The following is a 15,744-nucleotide window of genomic DNA, read 5'->3' on the forward strand; positions in this document are numbered from 1 at the left end:
CTCCGCAAAGTTGCCATTCAAGATGGTTTCCACCGAGCGGTGTCGCATCATCTCTGCAAGCGCGAATTCACCACAGCAGATGGCGTTATCCAGGTCGTCTAACCTTCCTGTATCTTCTGATCTGGAATACATTATGGCGCTACGTTGTAAGAGTGCGGCCGCATAAGATGGGCTGTCTGGCTGGGACTCTTGAATTAGTTGGTCCAAGAGGCGCATTACTTCGTCATTGTCTGCATCATTGCGACGCGTCTTGAACCGGTTCCACAGCCTAGCAGTCAAGTTCGAAAGACCTGGTGCGTAAAATTTGCTGTCCTTTGGGGCTATGGAGATCAATTCTCGCCCAGTGGCAATTGCGTCATCTAGGTCGTGGTCGCGATGAAGGTGCTGGAAGCGGCTTGATTGCGAGCATCCCAAGCCATTGAGCATCTTGAGGTATACGTCCTTGTTGTTGTCTGGAAAGCCCATGCTGACAGCCTCGTTTTTAGCTCGAAGGCTCAGCTCGACAGCCTCATCTAGCAAAGCTGGAGCGTTGGTGATTTTGAACTGGGACACTCGCATGTTAGACAAGTCATCGAGGTATCCAGGTAAGTCGGGGGATGTGTCCGGCAGCCGGCGCAGGATAGTCTCGAGCTGATCTATTGCACCAAAGAGATCGGCGGGGTCCTGCAAGACTCGAAAATTGTCCCAGAGCTCTCGGAGGAGGCTTGCTCGCATCTCGATTTCCTGATCGGATGCTACCTGGTCTAACGAAATCTTGGTGGAGAGCAGGTCCAATCGGGAAGCTGTACGCTGCTTCATCACTTGACGCCAGTCGTTAAGCGAGTCGCTTACAACTGAACTGTGGTCTTCATTCATTCTCGACGTATGATGCTTTGGTAGGAGTGGTGGGATTGTAGTAGCGTTATGTTATGTTAACGCAAGGCTACGGATGATGTGTTGGTTCAAGAGGTGAAGTTGGAGCTGAAATTCCTGGAAATGGTTGGCATCAACGGAGGTCACGTGTAATCAGGCTTGCAGTCGCACTGTGCTTGTCTCACTACATACTGTACCGTACCTTAGTACGTCCGTACTCGTCAGGGCTTCATAATCGACCTGCCCTCTACGAAAGTAGTACCTTTCGGGGCCAAAAGGCAGCTTTGGTAAAGGCACAATTATAGGGGCTACACCGCGATAGTGCACGCAGGTGCCATAGGGTGCTCCGCTCTTTCAAGGTTTCCCCGTTTCGGCGCTTACAGCACCTATCCCAAAGATCTCAACGTCTTCGGTTTGTGAGCGTTCGGGCACTGCTTGGCGAACCTAGGCGCTATCAAAGATACTTACAATGCGATAGGTACTAGTACTATGAACTCAAAGGGGCTCCAAGACTACCTACCTTAGGTACCTAAGGTATATTATATACGGAGGTTGGGGCCAAAAGTTATCACCACCCTCCTCTTGCCAAGACTGCCAACGCTCCCAAGACAGTAAGGTTCGCACAGAGCAGTAAGCCACCCACTGTAAGCCACTATAGTCAACCTACTTAGAGGCCAATCACTGCGTCAATTACAGGGCCATTACCGGGCCACTCCAGTGCCCACTTGCACTGTGACCTGATTCTCGGTATGGAAAATACAGTACGTTTCTCTTCCTCTAGTTTTTCACACGTTGATAGGCTTGGCACCAGCCCTAACGTGGTGATAACTTTTGGCCCCAACCTCCGTAGTCTAGATGCGCCATCTTAACAATAAAAGTGTATAAATACCTTTTGACTCTATGAGTCTAACCTTTAGATACCTATATAGTATTTAACCCTCAAATGTGTCGGCTGTGTTGCGTTGGGCTGAGAGAGATGTCTGGTGGCATAACTCTAAATGTGGGCGAGACGTCGTAACGCAGGGCCAGTGGTAGGTAAAGACCTGCTGTGGTAAAGAACTGCATGGTGACGTTACAGTCACCCGAAAATCAAAAAGGGGCCAACCCGATGTCCCCGTCACTCGGCTTGACAGTGCGACCTGCCAGGCGATCATTTATCAACAGAGCTAACGCGTCGTGGATCCCCTCCCCGATTGCCGGTCTTCGTCTCACACAAACGGAGCAAAGGTGCAAGTAGGTGCCACGAACGGTGCCTCGTGGTGCTTAGGTACCTACCTATTCTTGGTATTGATCGATCTTCTAGAGTCGTGTAGGCAGTCCGTTCGATGGGGTAGCTTGTGGTTGTTGGAGTGTCCAGCGAATCGTGACAAGATCGTGGGATTGTCCTGGCACCTGCCATACCCTACTCTGTGTACGAGACTCCGTTCACCGTTGGCGCCTAACGGCAGTGATGCAACTATAGGTAGGTACGTACGACTCCTGGCCTCCTTTGGGCCTCCAGGGCAGTCGTCTGCTCTCTGAACGATGTTCGGACCCAGTGTACCAAGTACTGACTTGAGACTAACTGACATCACTGCCTGCTTTCAAAAGTTTCATCAACAAAATCCAAATATCCTCCTCCCCATTTGTTCAAGGAGTCAACCAAAACGGCCCACATTGGCTCCAAGGAAGTGCCCAGCAGTAAGTGGAGATAGCTGCGATTCGGCGAATAGAGTTGATTTGAGGCTTTGTTGACTATCTATGTCTCAGACTAGTACACACTTGACATCATTAACGACCCAGCCAGTCCAGTGCCAACTAGAAGCAGTACCTTAGTTTTCTGATGACAGCATCCGCAAGTAAAATTTGAAACCTCTCGAGATGTTTGCTCGCGTCGGCACGCCTGACGACAGGCAGATGCTCAGCCGCTTGCATCACCGAGCCCCTGAGACAAAGTACCACATCGAGCGGGTCTGGTTCAGAGTTCAGACTGTCATCACGGCAAGTATCTCCGTTCAAGTCAATGGAGACCCGTAGTTGACGACATTGAAGATCATCGTGCGTCAAACGCTGTGGAGTAGGAGATAGATAGCCACGTATAAATAGAGCCAAAACACAGGCATGGACATCCTCGTTGGAGTAAGAACACCCCATGTAGCAATCCAGCCCTACACGCACATGACATGCATCCCAGTGAATTTTCCCTTGACGCCGAGCACATCATCCCCTTGCTAGCAATCACGACAACCCTGATCAGGAAATGTGTACGATGGACGACCATACTTCAGAGCTCCTCGACATCAGCCAGTTCGACACGCAGGGCTTCTGTCCAGGATATCCCTTGCGCAGGCACCGATACGAGAGCCTGGCGAACTCTGGATGTTACGAAGCCAGGCAGGACTGGATACACTATGTCGGACCGGCCGAGGAATTTGGGAGCTGCGATCCGACCAACGGCAACTTCACAGCGCTGGTCTTACCACTGACTAAACCGGAGAGACTGCACCTCGTTGCGTACATTATCGAGTGCGAGTTCATTAGAGTCCTTTATCCGTGTTGAACTGAAAGCGCCCACTAACTGAATCGAATAGATGCCTTCCTACATGATAATGTCGTCGAAGCAGTGATGCCGGACTCGGTGAGCCCTCCGCTTAAACTCCTCCCCTCTTGAGACAAGTGTTAACTCTGCCAGTCTACGAATAACGGGGACGACTTCCACCTTGGAGAAGCCGAGAAACGGCAACGCAATGTCCGAATGGGGCGAAAGCAGATCCAAGCCAAGATGATGTATCAACTCGCCCGTACGGACAAACGATGCGCGGAACGAGTGAAACGGGTTTGGAAGACCATGCTGTCAACGACCTTGAAGCACAAATCCGACTCCTTTGCATCGCTCGAGGAATACCTGAATTATAGAATTATCGATACTGGAGGCTAGTAAGTGACAACCATGCCTGTAATCACCAGCCTTCACCCTGGCTGACCAACCCAGTTGGGTCGAGTCAGTCATGCTCTTTGGAATGGGCATGACTCTGACCGAGGAAGAGGACGCCCAGCTCGCCGAGGTAGTCCGGCCATGCTACGCCTCCCTGGCATTAGCAAACGACTACTTTTCCTTTGACCGCGAATGGGAAGAGGCTCAGAACGGCGGCCCACCTCCTACCAATGCCGTGTGGCTGTACATGCGGTGGAACGGCATCCCTATGCCGGCGGCTAAGAAACTCGTGAGGGAAGCATCCAACCGTTACGAGGCAAGATTCCTCGAGCTCTGCGACTCGTTCAGGCGCAACAACCCCCTCTACTCGGAGAAGCTGGATAAATACCTGCGGGGCCTGGCTTACCAAATCAGCGGTAATGTGGTCTGGAGCTTGACCTGCCCAAGATACCACCCAGAGTTTCGCTATGATCCGAATGCTGGGATGGAGGATTTACTCACAGCCCAGGCGAGGGGTGATGGAGGCGCTGTGTCGGGCGGGGAAGCTGATTACACCGCGGAGCATCGCCAGTCCATCATCTCACTGGAGTCCCAGCACACGGCGTCCTCGACACGCTACTCGGCATCAGATTGGCAGTCTTCGAGATCCTCATCTTTCTCTGAAATTTCGGTGGATGGAGAGGATGGAGAGACACATGCAGTCAAACTGCCAGCTGAGCAAGGGTTGGATACCAAGGTATGATGGGACAACGAGTCTCTTGTGTGGTATTCGGCTCCCAAGCTGACCATTTTTGCAGCATGTTGCCGCCCCATTTGACTATGTCGCCTCACTACCTTCAAAAGGAGTAAGGACAACACTCATAGATGCCCTCAATCTCTGGTGTGACCTCCCTGATACCACGCTCGCCGGCATAAAGGAGGTCGTCGACAAGCTGCATACAGCGTCATTAATGTGAGCCTCGCCCAGCCTCACAACCCGGCCCGGCCAATGGATTGCTGATCATTTGCCAGGTTCGACGACATCGAAGATGGCTCAGAGCTCCGTCGTGGCAACCCTGCTGCCCACGCAGTCTATGGTGTGCCCCAGACCATCAACGCTGCAAGCTTTGCTATTGTGGATGCCGTAAGCAAGGCTCAGGATATACCAGTGACCGGAGCTGTGGACATTGTTCTAGGTAAGTGTGTGCTAGCCAACTGGCTCCCCGTGCTGAGCGCCAACATTGAAGCCATTCGAAACTGACATGAACCTCATGAAGAGCAACTCCGGGACCTCCACATCGGCCAGAGCTACGATATCCACTGGACTCGGCATTCATCATGCCCGTCGGAGACAGAGTATCTGGAGATGGTTGCAAAGAGTATGTACAATCACCTGTTACTGTCTACTGAGCCTGTGTGCAGTCTGCTGACATTGAGGGACAGAAACCGGTGGATTGTTTAAACTTATCTCGCGCCTGATGACGACAGGGCTTCCTGACATGTAGGGCGATCTCCTGACAACCCTTTACCGAACCAAGACAAGAAAGCTAATACGCACCCAGCACAAAATCAACGATAGATGATCTTGTCACCCAGCTTGGCATCTATTTCCAAATCCGAGACGACTTTAAGAACCTCAACTCAGACGAAGTGAGTTCCCTTCATAAACTTATCTGAATCCCAATTCCCGAGGAACTAACACACCATGACTTTCAGTACGCGAGTCAAAAGGGATTCTGCGAAGACCTCGACGAAGGAAAGTTCTCCTTCCCGCTTGTCCACTATCTGACAAAGGGACAAGAATCTCCTCCATTCATGCTGCGAGAAATCATGCAGCAAAGACGAGAGAGCAAAGGCTTGAATGTACCGTCAAAGATGCTCGCTCTCCAGCAGTTGAAGAAATCGGGAAGCCTCGAGTACACGCACAGGACACTGAAACGGCTGGAAGTCCAAATCAATCAAATCATTGGGCGCCTTGAGAGGATCACAGGGAAAGATAACTGGGTTTTGAGGTTATGCATGGGGGAACTGACAGTTTAGTTACTACGCAACCGCTAGGCTCATGTGCCATATGTACTATTAGTTCGATGTGAGCATGTAATACACCTACTACTAGTCTAGAGCCATAGAATGTTCCTACCATGACACTATGTGAAACTTCTGCCTCTCCGTAGTATTGTTCGCTTGAAAGCGGCGTAAGACTCCATACCTACGATTCGGAAACGCGTATACCATGAATCGGATTTAACGGGGCTGGGAGCTCCACAGCACTGGCATTATGGCGTCAATCACCCGGAGTTTAGATCTTGTATTACAAACAAAGTTGCTCCTTGGCGATCTTTCCGGCGGACCGGCCCGGGGACACGAGTCACACGACAGGCCACGGTAGGGCTTGACCCCCTGGCAAGTGCAACGCCGGATGGTTTTGCCTCGCATTCGCTTGCTTATCCCTTCTCGCTCTCACCAGTACCACAGGATGTGGGGTAGGACTCGGAGTTACACTAGTGCTGAGCAATGCGGTACGGAGGACTCATAACTTCACCGTTGAATACCACGGAGTTAACACGGCTATTAGTAAGATTTACTAAGGTATCGATGTATGGCTTGAGATAGCTACGTACAGCACCGTCCAGTCCAGTTTACAGCCGTCCCTGCTACGGAGTACTAGACGCTGTAATGCCTTAACGGTTATATATAAGGTAGGTACCAAGCAACAACAACATCCCGTCTCCAAACCGCAGTTCCAACATCTGCGCCAAGTCGGAAAACGTGCAGACTCCTACAGCAGATCTCTACAGACACCATAACCATGACTAAGACACACCTTGCAGCGATCCTCCCCCAAAAGGGCGGCCCCTTCGTGGTCGGAGAGCGCCCGACGCCCGAGCCGGGCTCGAACGAAGTCCTGATCGAGATCAAAGCCGTCGCTCTCAACCCAGTCGACTACAACCAGCGCACACTCGGGGTGCCCCCTGTCCCGGTGTACCCGGCCGTGATCGGACAGGACGCGGCCGGGGTGGTCGCCAAGCTCGGCCCCGGCGTGGCCTCCACCTCCCCGGAACTTAAACCCGGAACCCGCGTCCTGGCGCTCGCAACATCCTTCTACCGCGACGGCCTCCCCGACTACGGCGCCTTCCAGCAATTCGCCCTCGCCCAGTCCGAACTCGTCATCCCGCTCCCCGACTCCCTCTCCTTCGAGCAAGGCGCCATCATGCCCCTGGCCGTCACCACCGCCTGGAACGCCTGGACAACAATCAACATCCCGCTCAACACCCGCTTCACCCCGCAGGACAACCAAGCCGTACTAATCTGGGGCGGGGCGAGCAGCTGCGGGACCTTTGCAATCCAAACCGCCAAAACCCTCGGCTTCACCCGCATTTACACGACCGCCAGCCCCAAACACCACGCCTACCTCAAATCCCTCGGGGCCCACGCCGTGTTTGACTACCACTCCCCCACCGTCGTCTCACAAATCGTCAACGCAGTCAAACACGACGGTGTCATTCTCCGCACAGCACATTGCGTTGTCAACGGGGGTCTGCAGCCAACGCTGGACGTGCTCAAGGAAACGAAAGGTGATGCGAAGGCAAAGGTGGTTTACTCGCCGCCTCTGCCGCCCGACCACCCCACGCTGGAGAATACAGAGATCAGGATGAACTGGCCGCCTTTGGATCCCGTGGAGAGGGACAGGCACTTCTACGAGTGCTTTCACGGGTGGCTGAAGGACGGGCTGCGGTCGGGCTCGGTGGTTCCCAGTCCGGCGAACATCCAGGTTGAAGGGGGCGGTTTGGAAGGGTTGAATTCGGCGTTGGAGAAGTGGAATGCTGGTGTTAGTGGGACGAAGATTGTTGTGCCGCTTTAACGCATGATGTCACGGTGTTGTCACGCAAGGAGGTTAAGTTACCTAGGTACATGTGTCGTTGCCATTGGGGAGCGGCATGAAGAAGGTGCTTGCTTGCAAGATTGTAGACATGAGCATGATATTGCTTGCGTGAGGAACAAGAACAGTCCCTCACTGAAGGTGCTGAGCCGCCTAACTACTGATATAGTAATCTACCTAGTGCTGTAGAAGCTGTGTGTGTGTCAGGACCTGGGGCTTAAGGCCTCAGGTCCGTGTAGCATTCTGTCCAGACCCACCCCGGAGTCGCCGTACGGTCGTCAGGCGGCACTTGAGGAGCCTCCGCCCGTTAGGTTCCACAAGACTCGAGCACGTCGCTCTCCCTGGCCTGGGTGGACTTCCTCCCGTCGAGCGTCAATTGAAGCCGGCACAGGACATCTGCCTCCTGTCCCCGTTCCGGATGTACAGGCAGTCTATGAATGTCAGTTTCGGTTTCGCGTGAAGTAGGTATATTAGTAGTTAGAAAGAAATGCTTACTGCCGTGGTATTGTCCGCCATTACTGTTAGTCCAGTAAGTGCACCGAGTTCCGGCCTCGCGGGCCACAGGCTGGCCCTGCCAGGTGCAAGACTCGTGGGCACGGATGGTATCGCCATGGTAATTGACATCCCACCAGTTATCGTTGGCAACCCAGACCCCATTGGCGTCCTTGGTCCAAGGCTCCGGCGCCGGGGCCGGGGCCGCGTGTGTGCCAGTGGCGAAGGCAAGAACAGCGGCGAGAAAAGCTGTGGTGAACTGCATTTTAATGATGTTGACAGCTGGGGGCTGGTGGTAGCTCTAGTAGGTGGATAGGCTTGTGGTTGTTCAGAGGAGTGAGAGATGGATGAAGAAATTTTTCACTTCGCAGGAAAACGTTGAGCCTTCTTATACAAGAGGTCGAAGCACGGTCTTCATCTTCGCGGTGTTATCGTTCGATGAGTAAGAGAGTTCGAGTCCGATCCAGACGGGACGGTAAACATTCGCCTTTCATGCCGAACTAAGCCTCGAAGGAGGAGCATGAGTACGATTCAGGCGTCAATAATTATTAGTCAGAGTCACCCTGAGGGAGTTGCAGCTTACGTCCTATGGCCTCTGGCCCCCTGATGATACGTCGTTGACTTATCGGGTAGTGTAAAGTGATGTTTATCTTCAGCTCAAACTCTAAGAGGTAGTAGAACTGATCTCCACGGCTGCATTTGAGTCTGGCGATTTATGAGTCCGACCCGCGTGTTGTATCCAATATGATGACATCCGAGCTTTGCCGCCACGTAGTCCGAGCCGTGGTAGTACTAGTATGCAGGCTGGGATCCGATCTCGAGCCGATCTGACGGCCGAGTCCGACTGTAGACCTTCCGACCCATTTGGGAGAATTTGAAAGAGTCCGAAGATCACACAAATACGACTTCCAATGCCACCTCTGATCATAAGAGCAGTCGCTTTCACAGTCCGATAAGGATACCGATCGGTATGGTAAGCCCGCTAGCTGCAAAACCTACAGTAGGATACCACCCCTGAGTAGGTAAACAACGTGATTTGAAAGAACATACAGTCTGACCACAACTTACACAATGCACCCCAAGGCTGTTGAAGAACGCTAGACATCCATTAGGCGCATCCCAAGTCGGGAAACCCTTGACCGGCGTCTTCAGCTGGCCCCCTAACATACATATATAGTCTCGCACTTACATGCACACGCATAGGCATCCCTCACCCCTCCGAGCGACCTTGCGCTCCCGATCTGCTCGACGTGCCCTGGTAGGCCGAGGATCAGCCAAGGCCTGACGATTTCTTCTCTCGCCGCCCCCTCCACGATTGCTGACGGCAGGAAGACTGGTAGCACTCTCACCGGCCCCGGGCCCTCCACGATTGCGGATGGTAGGAGCACTGGTAGCACTCGCCGAACTCGCGCCGCCCACGGGAGGCAGAGTGTCCCTCACCGCAAAGACTCCAAACGGAACCGCCGAGGGATGTTCTGCTTCCCGCTGTGCGACCGAGGCCAAACCGCTGTTGTCAACAGTCTTGTCCAGCGACGGTAGTGGATCCCGCCGCCGTAGTCGCTCCTCTGGCTTGAGACGCGGTAATGACGGCAGGCCGGATGCCTCCCTGACGATGTCGAAATCCACGATTTTCACCCGCCACACTTGGATGGGCTTGTCGTTCCATACGTCTCGGTGTCGGTCAGGGTCTCGTTCGACCGTCTGTGCGATGCGACCTCCGGGGGCGACGTTGATCTCCTTATTTTGCTCTTTCCAGTCGCGGGAGCCTTCTTTGTACCGCTCACGTGCACGCCTCCGAGTCGTCTCATCCGGGACTGACAACTCAAATTCAATCCTAGCACGTTCCCTCCTTCTCCTGGACCGCTGGGCAGCTTCAGCTTCCATCTTTAGTCTGTCCTGGGCCTCGGCTTCCATCTTTAACCTGGACTCGGCGCTGTGTCTGCCACTGGGCCTAGGTTCGAAGGACGCCCCTATACCCGGGTGCCCGTGCCCGGGGTTTGCTGGCCTCCTGGGTATACCAGGCCCCATGGGTATGCGCCCGCGAGCCTGGAATTCCACCTTCGGCCCCCAGCTCTGAATCTCATCAAGATTCCATTTGGACCAGCTGATTCCACTACTAGGGAATGTTATCCCATAACGGCTTTGCGGGGTTCTAGGGCGTCCCAGCATCGTCTCCAGCTGCTTTAGCTCCTTCATAGCGTCCTCCACTCGCTGAGCTAGTTCTTTTCCCTTTTCCAGCTGGTTAGTCGCAGTTGTAAGAAAGTCAGCCGACCTAAACTTCGCTGTGTCGAGATCTTCTTTCATCTTGTCTAGTCTAGCCTTTTCTTTGTTTATTTTCCTCAGCATTTCTACTATTCCTCCTTCGGCTCTCGCAGTAGCCTTTTTGACTGGGTCGTCTCCGGCAGTAGTCAACACAAGTGATGATGCCTGTATCCCAGTTCAGGGACAGGATGAGGTTAGCCAGTTGAACCATTGGAGAATACTAGTAGATACATGTAGTACAAGTAGAAAGGGGCATATGCGCACCATTTCGATTCCGTATTCGGAGAGCGTTTTGTCTGTAGAGAGAGATGTTAGCTAATTCAACCTTCCCTAAATCTTGGAAGATATGGCGATCCGAGGTTCAAGTTTTCACTCACGGTCTGAGACATCTTCCCCCAGGAATGCCAGCTCCTGCTTCAACCCCGAAACGCCCAAGACGTCCTGGATGCACGCTTTCAAATGCCAAATCGGGTCTGTTTCCCTCAGGTTGCCTACGATGTGATTTGTGTTTTTGGCAGTGCGAACTATTACGAAAAATCCATGGCCTGTGTTTTGGATGGGAGTAGGTCTCGCCTTGCAGTATCGCAGCCTATTCTGGTCGTCGAGGTGAATCCTAGAATGCATGAGCAGAAGCGTCTTCAGTTTTGATGAAATTGAAGGCTGAGGAGAGGGGGAGCTACCCGCGCGGTGTAAACACCTGGATCTCAAACTCTCCAGTATCTTCAAGTCTCTTTACCTGGTTGGCTATCGAGTGTCTGCGAGTGATGTGAGCCTCTGTCAGCAACACCGTCCATAAACATGAATGCTACTCGTCGTGGGAGGAAAAACTCAGGCTGCTAACCCCGTTCCTGATGGAAGAGCTACAAACTGGCGTACACGGTTGTCACCAATATACACGCCATCGACCCATTCCTGGAGGTCCGACACATAATAATCCTGTTGGCCATGTTGAGAGACGGGATTTGCGACATTAACTGCGCCTACGAGGATCTTCACTTTGAATCGATGAGGTGACGTGATATGAACCGCCAACGCGTCGGTTTCTATTGTCGATAAGGTATACGATACCGCCATTATTAGCCAGGACTCTCCGTCAACATTCAGGGCTATGGGCTACCGGCTAAGGAACCAACTCACGGCGGACGGCTGCCTCATATATTCCTTTCTTCCTCGGCAGCAATGGTAGCGAGCCGAGACGGGTGACCTTGTTGGTCACAGGTTGGAGCTCCGGATCAATGGCATCCAAGACCCTCTCCGTGCGGTAAATGGCAACGTCGAGCTCTGATTCCTCCCCAATAGTCAGGGAGCGAGGAAAGCTTTTATGCCTTCTTCCATCCCTCTCTTTCGATGTTCGTTGCGGCGCCATTGGAACGAAGTACTAGGTACCTACTATACGTCGTATACGAGTAGTAATCAAGCCGAATGCGAGGTGAAGTCCAAAATGTTTCGAATGAGTTCGCCAAAAAAGGGTCTTGGTTGTCGTGAAATGTCCTTAGCTCAAGCATAAGGTAATAATCTCGCCGAGGTTGACACGACATGCACGTTGTATTTTAGTCGGGTCTAAATAACCTGGAAATCTCACCATTTCCCCGCAGATCTTTGACACCATTCCGTCAAGCTTAGCCACGATAGTAAGCTGCTGCTCAGTGATTGCCTCCGAGCCTCGTCTCAAATGTAACCCACCTTCTCGCCATTCCGGCAACTTGCATCCCATAGGGCCCTAGCACCCAATCAGGTCGTCAAGATACACCATTTAACCCTCCCATAGCCTCAATGTGCCAAGGAAACAATTGAAGCGACTCAGCCCCGATCGAAGGCAGCTAAAAGCTAAGCACGGGAAGTACAACATCCTTGGACATTACTAACAGTAACGGCGATATTACTCTGTACTGGTAGGGTACACCCAACAGCAACTAGCTGGAACAACGTACATGACATGGAGATAAACTAAATGGATATCAGTACTACTAGTAGTACTCTCTACGTGTGATAGCTACCGTGAAGAGCCTCAGAAGAGGTAGCAATGGAATCCGACAGCCCTCTCTCCACAACAGCCAACATCACGGGCATCCTGACGTTCGCCTACGCCATCCTCGCCTCATGTCTTTTATTCCTCGCCAGCGTCCGCACCGCCGACAGCGAGATGCAGCACCTCCTATCCCAGACCCGCCAGACAAGCCGGCACATCGAGACGCTGAGCAACTACTTCCAAGACCAGGACCTGGTGGCCGACATCGACCTGGCCCCGATGCGGGGTCCGATAAAGGCCGCGCTCAGGGACTGGCGCAAGACCAACCAGGCCCTGACCGCGCAGATTGCAAAACTCAATGACATGGGTCCCGGTATCAGGCGGCGGGTTGCGTGGTGGTATTGGCAGAACGACATCCTCGCGGGCATGGCCAAGTTGAGGAGCGAAAAGGATGATTTTTCGGCGTTGTTGCTGACTTATTTGTCGAGGTTAGTGGTGCTCTTTGGATGTTTCTAGGTTACCTGTTGTTCTACCTAAGTTCCACACTGACTGCTAAGGTCCCTTGTAGAAAGATTATTACTCAGGAGCATCACCTGTGGAGATTGGAGAGGCTGGTTCAGGTTACAGATGAGCAGAGGGACACTGATAGGGAAGGGAAAAGCTAGGAGAGTGTGAGATTTTTTCGTCTCTCCGAAAGGGTCCTCTATGAAATACATCTTCTCTACATACCTACCTACCTACCTAGAAGAAGGAATGCGGAAGTCCCACGCCCGCTTTCACTGTCATTATTTGACACTTTGAGGGCAACAACCTGATTCGAACGAAATCCTCCTAGGTATGCATGTGGTCGCCTGTATCTCTAACCGTCTAACGTATAATGCATCACTGCCGTGGTCTAGATGGGTTTGTCAACGATTCTCCTCGTTGACTGTTAACCAGCCGGAAACTAGCGACGGCCTTGGTGCATGCGGTTACACCGGGAGTTCACGTATACATAGCGAGGGTTCAGCCATTTTTTGTAACGCCCGTCGCCGCACCTACGGCATCCCAGAACAAATTCGCTCCCTCCTTCCTCGGTACAACCGCAACGGTATATGTAAATTGTTTCTTGGTAATAGCACATTGTTGCTTGGTGTTGATAACTCGCTCTTCAGGGTCACGAGTAGATCGATGGGTACTAGAATACTGCTACTACTACTAGTAGTAGTAGGAAGGTTAGATAAGGTATAACGTTACTCTTGTTTAAAAGTCGTATCCACCAAATGAGAGCACTACTTTGCAGGGAGTTTTAGACGGTCTCAATACCAGTCGATAAGATACGGGTCGAGTATTCACTTCGATTCTCCCGTCGGCAATAGCGTATACAAAGGAGTTACCACAAGCAGCCTGAAGAGTTGAAGCTGATACCCGAGGTTATATAGGTCTTATAACATGAATCCTCAGTAAGAATGACACTTGACATTTTAGTACAGGCCATGTAGCTATTGGCGTGGATCTAGCCACGGTAACTCTCTGAGGGTTCCATCTTATCTAAGGTAGGTGCTGTGGGAAATCAGGCAAGCTATTTTGCTGAGAGAAGAATACGGCTGACCGTATGTCTGGGGGGATGTGCCAATGTGTATGTAGCCGGTGAGGGTATCTGCCCCTGCTGGTAAATGGCACATTGTAGTACGCAAGAGCCCCAAGAGGCTCTAAACCCTACCGACATTGCCATACTTGTAGGAGCAGAGGGATGAGTACCTAGGGATTTGGTATCTTGGGTCCTCGTATAATGAGACTGGACTCGGAGCAACCAAGGAGATTATACTTCAAGTACCGTAATGACATTTCATACTAATGAGCGCAGGATAATAGTAACTATGTTAAGATTCAGGGGCAGAGACCACACTGTAGGTACCCAGGAGTATCACCTGTGAGATTGGAGGGGCTGGTTACAAGTGAGCGTTTTCATAGCCACTTCACCACCTGGAATCTAGAACAGATATACAAATGCATCGCTATATTCTGGATACCTAGGTAGGTATGTATCAGACGATTTTTCTCGTTAATCGCCAACTCGCCATGAACTTCTAGCACCGCCGGACGTGGCGGCTGCACGGGTAGTCGAACTCAACATAGCGAGGATTACACCCGTGGCCATTCCTATAGCATGGCCGTACCTTTCGGCTCCCTCCTTCCTCGATACAACCACATAGGTATATGTAGATTGTTTCCCGGTAGTAGCACATTGTGGTTACTTGGTGTTTATGATTCGGTCACCAGCGTTAGTACGGTTAGTTGTATAGGTACCACTAGAATCCCAGTGGACGTCATGTTAGCTTCTTCTTTAGGTACTTATACTATTCGCCAAAAGCAACCCACACATAATTGCAAGCACCTACATATCATCGAGAAACGAGAGCACTCAAAATCGTGCAAGGTTTGGTGGTTTGAGGGATATTGATACCTGTCGAGGGAGTGCGGTATTTCTTGACTTCGTGCTAGCTTATGGAGAAAGTATCATACTAGCAGACCGGAAAATTGAAGATGGTGCAGAGCTTCAGGGGTGTTATAATTCTCAGCAAAGAATGACACTTAGCATTTCAGTCCAGGCCATGTAGCCCTTAGCGTGGATGTAGCCCCGATATCTCAGTGAGATATCCATCCCGCCTAAGGTAGGGTGTTGTGGGAGGTCTCAGGCTAAGCTCTGTTGTTGACGGAGGAAGATGGCTCACCGTATGGCCAGCGGGTTGTGCCGAAGGTACTAATACCTTTGCCACCCCTGACTCAGGGGTGGCAACGGTAAAAGGCTCTCAGGGGCCCTGAGAGTTTTTTTGGACGTCTTCTAATGTTAGGACTCCAGTACCGAAACTTTCCGCTCTTGCCTGAGTCGCCTCCACGGGATAATCTACATAGTAAACATGCCTTTACCTTCACAGCTTGTGTTATTGCTGAGTTGACCGGCGGCCTATCGGAAAGCCATTTGCGGTGAGGCTGGCGGCAAGGTGCCTCGTTGGCTTGGCCGACGTAGAAGGCTGGGGTGGACGTCCTTCAGCCGCCGCCATATTGATATCTACCCGCTTGTGCAACGCGCAAGCTAAACCGAACGGCGCGCCTCCTCTCCAACAAGAGATGCGTTTCTTTGATCTCATTGGGTTATGCTCACCCGAGGAGAAATGGCATGGACAGTCGTTAGTCGTTGCTTACCATGTAACCACGCCTGACGCCTCTTTAACCGCTGCCACATACTTACCTGTGCAAAGCTGCCGCACTCAGCCCCATAGAATTCGTAGGTAAAACGAGGCCTCCAAAAGCACGAGGCATCCAAAATATGAGGCTCATGATGTCATCAGCTACAAACATGAAGCCCGGGCCAGTATGGGCGTGCCTGGCCTCTCGTACCTGTCCTACCCCCCA

General features: G+C 52.1%; 6 protein-coding genes across 6 annotated transcripts; 3 read left to right on the top strand and 3 right to left on the bottom strand.

Annotated features, from left to right (window-relative positions):
- Positions 1-3,091: 3,091 nt before the first annotated feature.
- On the top strand, positions 3,092-5,785 carry N656DRAFT_792433 (terpenoid synthase; the record flags this gene model as incomplete). Its single annotated transcript, XM_064817082.1, has 10 exons — positions 3,092-3,386; positions 3,423-3,469; positions 3,524-3,768; positions 3,824-4,502; positions 4,564-4,718; positions 4,778-4,941; positions 5,023-5,124; positions 5,189-5,246; positions 5,308-5,395; positions 5,462-5,785. 10 exons carry the CDS (start codon positions 3,092-3,094, stop codon positions 5,783-5,785), a joined length of 2,157 nt encoding a protein of 718 aa, XP_064666116.1.
- A 696-nt stretch (positions 5,786-6,481) lies between these two features.
- N656DRAFT_784056 (GroES-like protein) lies at positions 6,482-7,791 on the top strand. Its single transcript, XM_064816078.1, has one exon. It carries the CDS (start codon positions 6,555-6,557, stop codon positions 7,605-7,607), a length of 1,053 nt encoding a protein of 350 aa, XP_064666117.1. The 5' UTR covers positions 6,482-6,554; the 3' UTR covers positions 7,608-7,791.
- On the bottom strand, positions 7,771-8,582 carry N656DRAFT_423648 (uncharacterized protein). Its single transcript, XM_064809602.1, has one exon. It carries the CDS (start codon positions 8,380-8,382, stop codon positions 7,933-7,935), a length of 450 nt encoding a protein of 149 aa, XP_064666118.1. The 5' UTR covers positions 8,383-8,582; the 3' UTR covers positions 7,771-7,932.
- On the bottom strand, positions 8,541-9,200 carry N656DRAFT_423698 (uncharacterized protein). The gene is made up of 3 exons (XM_064809603.1): positions 9,186-9,200; positions 8,701-9,131; positions 8,541-8,617 (listed from the first exon to the last, which is right to left on the bottom strand). The coding sequence occupies exon 2, from the start codon at positions 9,043-9,045 to the stop codon at positions 8,782-8,784; it is 264 nt and encodes an 87-aa protein (XP_064666119.1). The 5' UTR covers positions 9,046-9,131; positions 9,186-9,200; the 3' UTR covers positions 8,541-8,617; positions 8,701-8,781.
- On the bottom strand, positions 9,036-11,915 carry N656DRAFT_784059 (uncharacterized protein). Its single transcript, XM_064816079.1, has 6 exons — positions 11,517-11,915; positions 11,221-11,422; positions 11,060-11,134; positions 10,757-10,992; positions 10,644-10,675; positions 9,036-10,544 (listed from the first exon to the last, which is right to left on the bottom strand). The coding sequence occupies exons 1-6, from the start codon at positions 11,743-11,745 to the stop codon at positions 9,303-9,305; spliced, it is 2,016 nt and encodes a 671-aa protein (XP_064666120.1). The 5' UTR covers positions 11,746-11,915; the 3' UTR covers positions 9,036-9,302.
- Positions 11,916-12,402: 487 nt separating this feature from the next.
- Positions 12,403-13,013, top strand: N656DRAFT_771712 (uncharacterized protein; the record flags this gene model as incomplete). The annotated part of the gene is made up of 2 exons (XM_064813880.1): positions 12,403-12,836; positions 12,917-13,013. 2 exons carry the CDS (start codon positions 12,403-12,405, stop codon positions 13,011-13,013), a joined length of 531 nt encoding a protein of 176 aa, XP_064666121.1.
- Between the last annotated feature and the right edge of the window lie 2,731 nt (positions 13,014-15,744).

The sequence above is a fragment of the Canariomyces notabilis genome, assembly GCF_033297395.1.
Source record: "Canariomyces notabilis strain CBS 508.74 unplaced genomic scaffold N656scaffold_31, whole genome shotgun sequence".
Taxonomy (NCBI): Eukaryota; Fungi; Ascomycota; class Sordariomycetes; order Sordariales; family Chaetomiaceae; genus Canariomyces; species Canariomyces notabilis.

What these genes read in the sequence shown, in the direction of transcription:
- N656DRAFT_784056 (XM_064816078.1), top strand. Translation starts at nt 6,555, where the DNA reads ATGACTAAGACACACCTTGCAGCGATCCTCCCCCAAAAGGGCGGCCCC.
- N656DRAFT_423648 (XM_064809602.1), bottom strand. Translation starts at nt 8,382, where the DNA reads ATGCAGTTCACCACAGCTTTTCTCGCCGCTGTTCTTGCCTTCGCCACT.
- N656DRAFT_423698 (XM_064809603.1), bottom strand. Translation starts at nt 9,045, where the DNA reads ATGATCAGAGGTGGCATTGGAAGTCGTATTTGTGTGATCTTCGGACTC.
- N656DRAFT_784059 (XM_064816079.1), bottom strand. Translation starts at nt 11,745, where the DNA reads ATGGCGCCGCAACGAACATCGAAAGAGAGGGATGGAAGAAGGCATAAA. An exon ending in CAGGTGTTTACACCGCGCGG is followed by an intron (nt 10,993 to 11,059) that starts GTAGCTCCCCCT and finishes CATGCATTCTAG; the next exon opens with GATTCACCTCGACGACCAGA. An exon ending in GGGGGAAGATGTCTCAGACC is followed by an intron (nt 10,676 to 10,756) that starts GTGAGTGAAAAC and finishes CTCTCTCTACAG; the next exon opens with ACAAAACGCTCTCCGAATAC.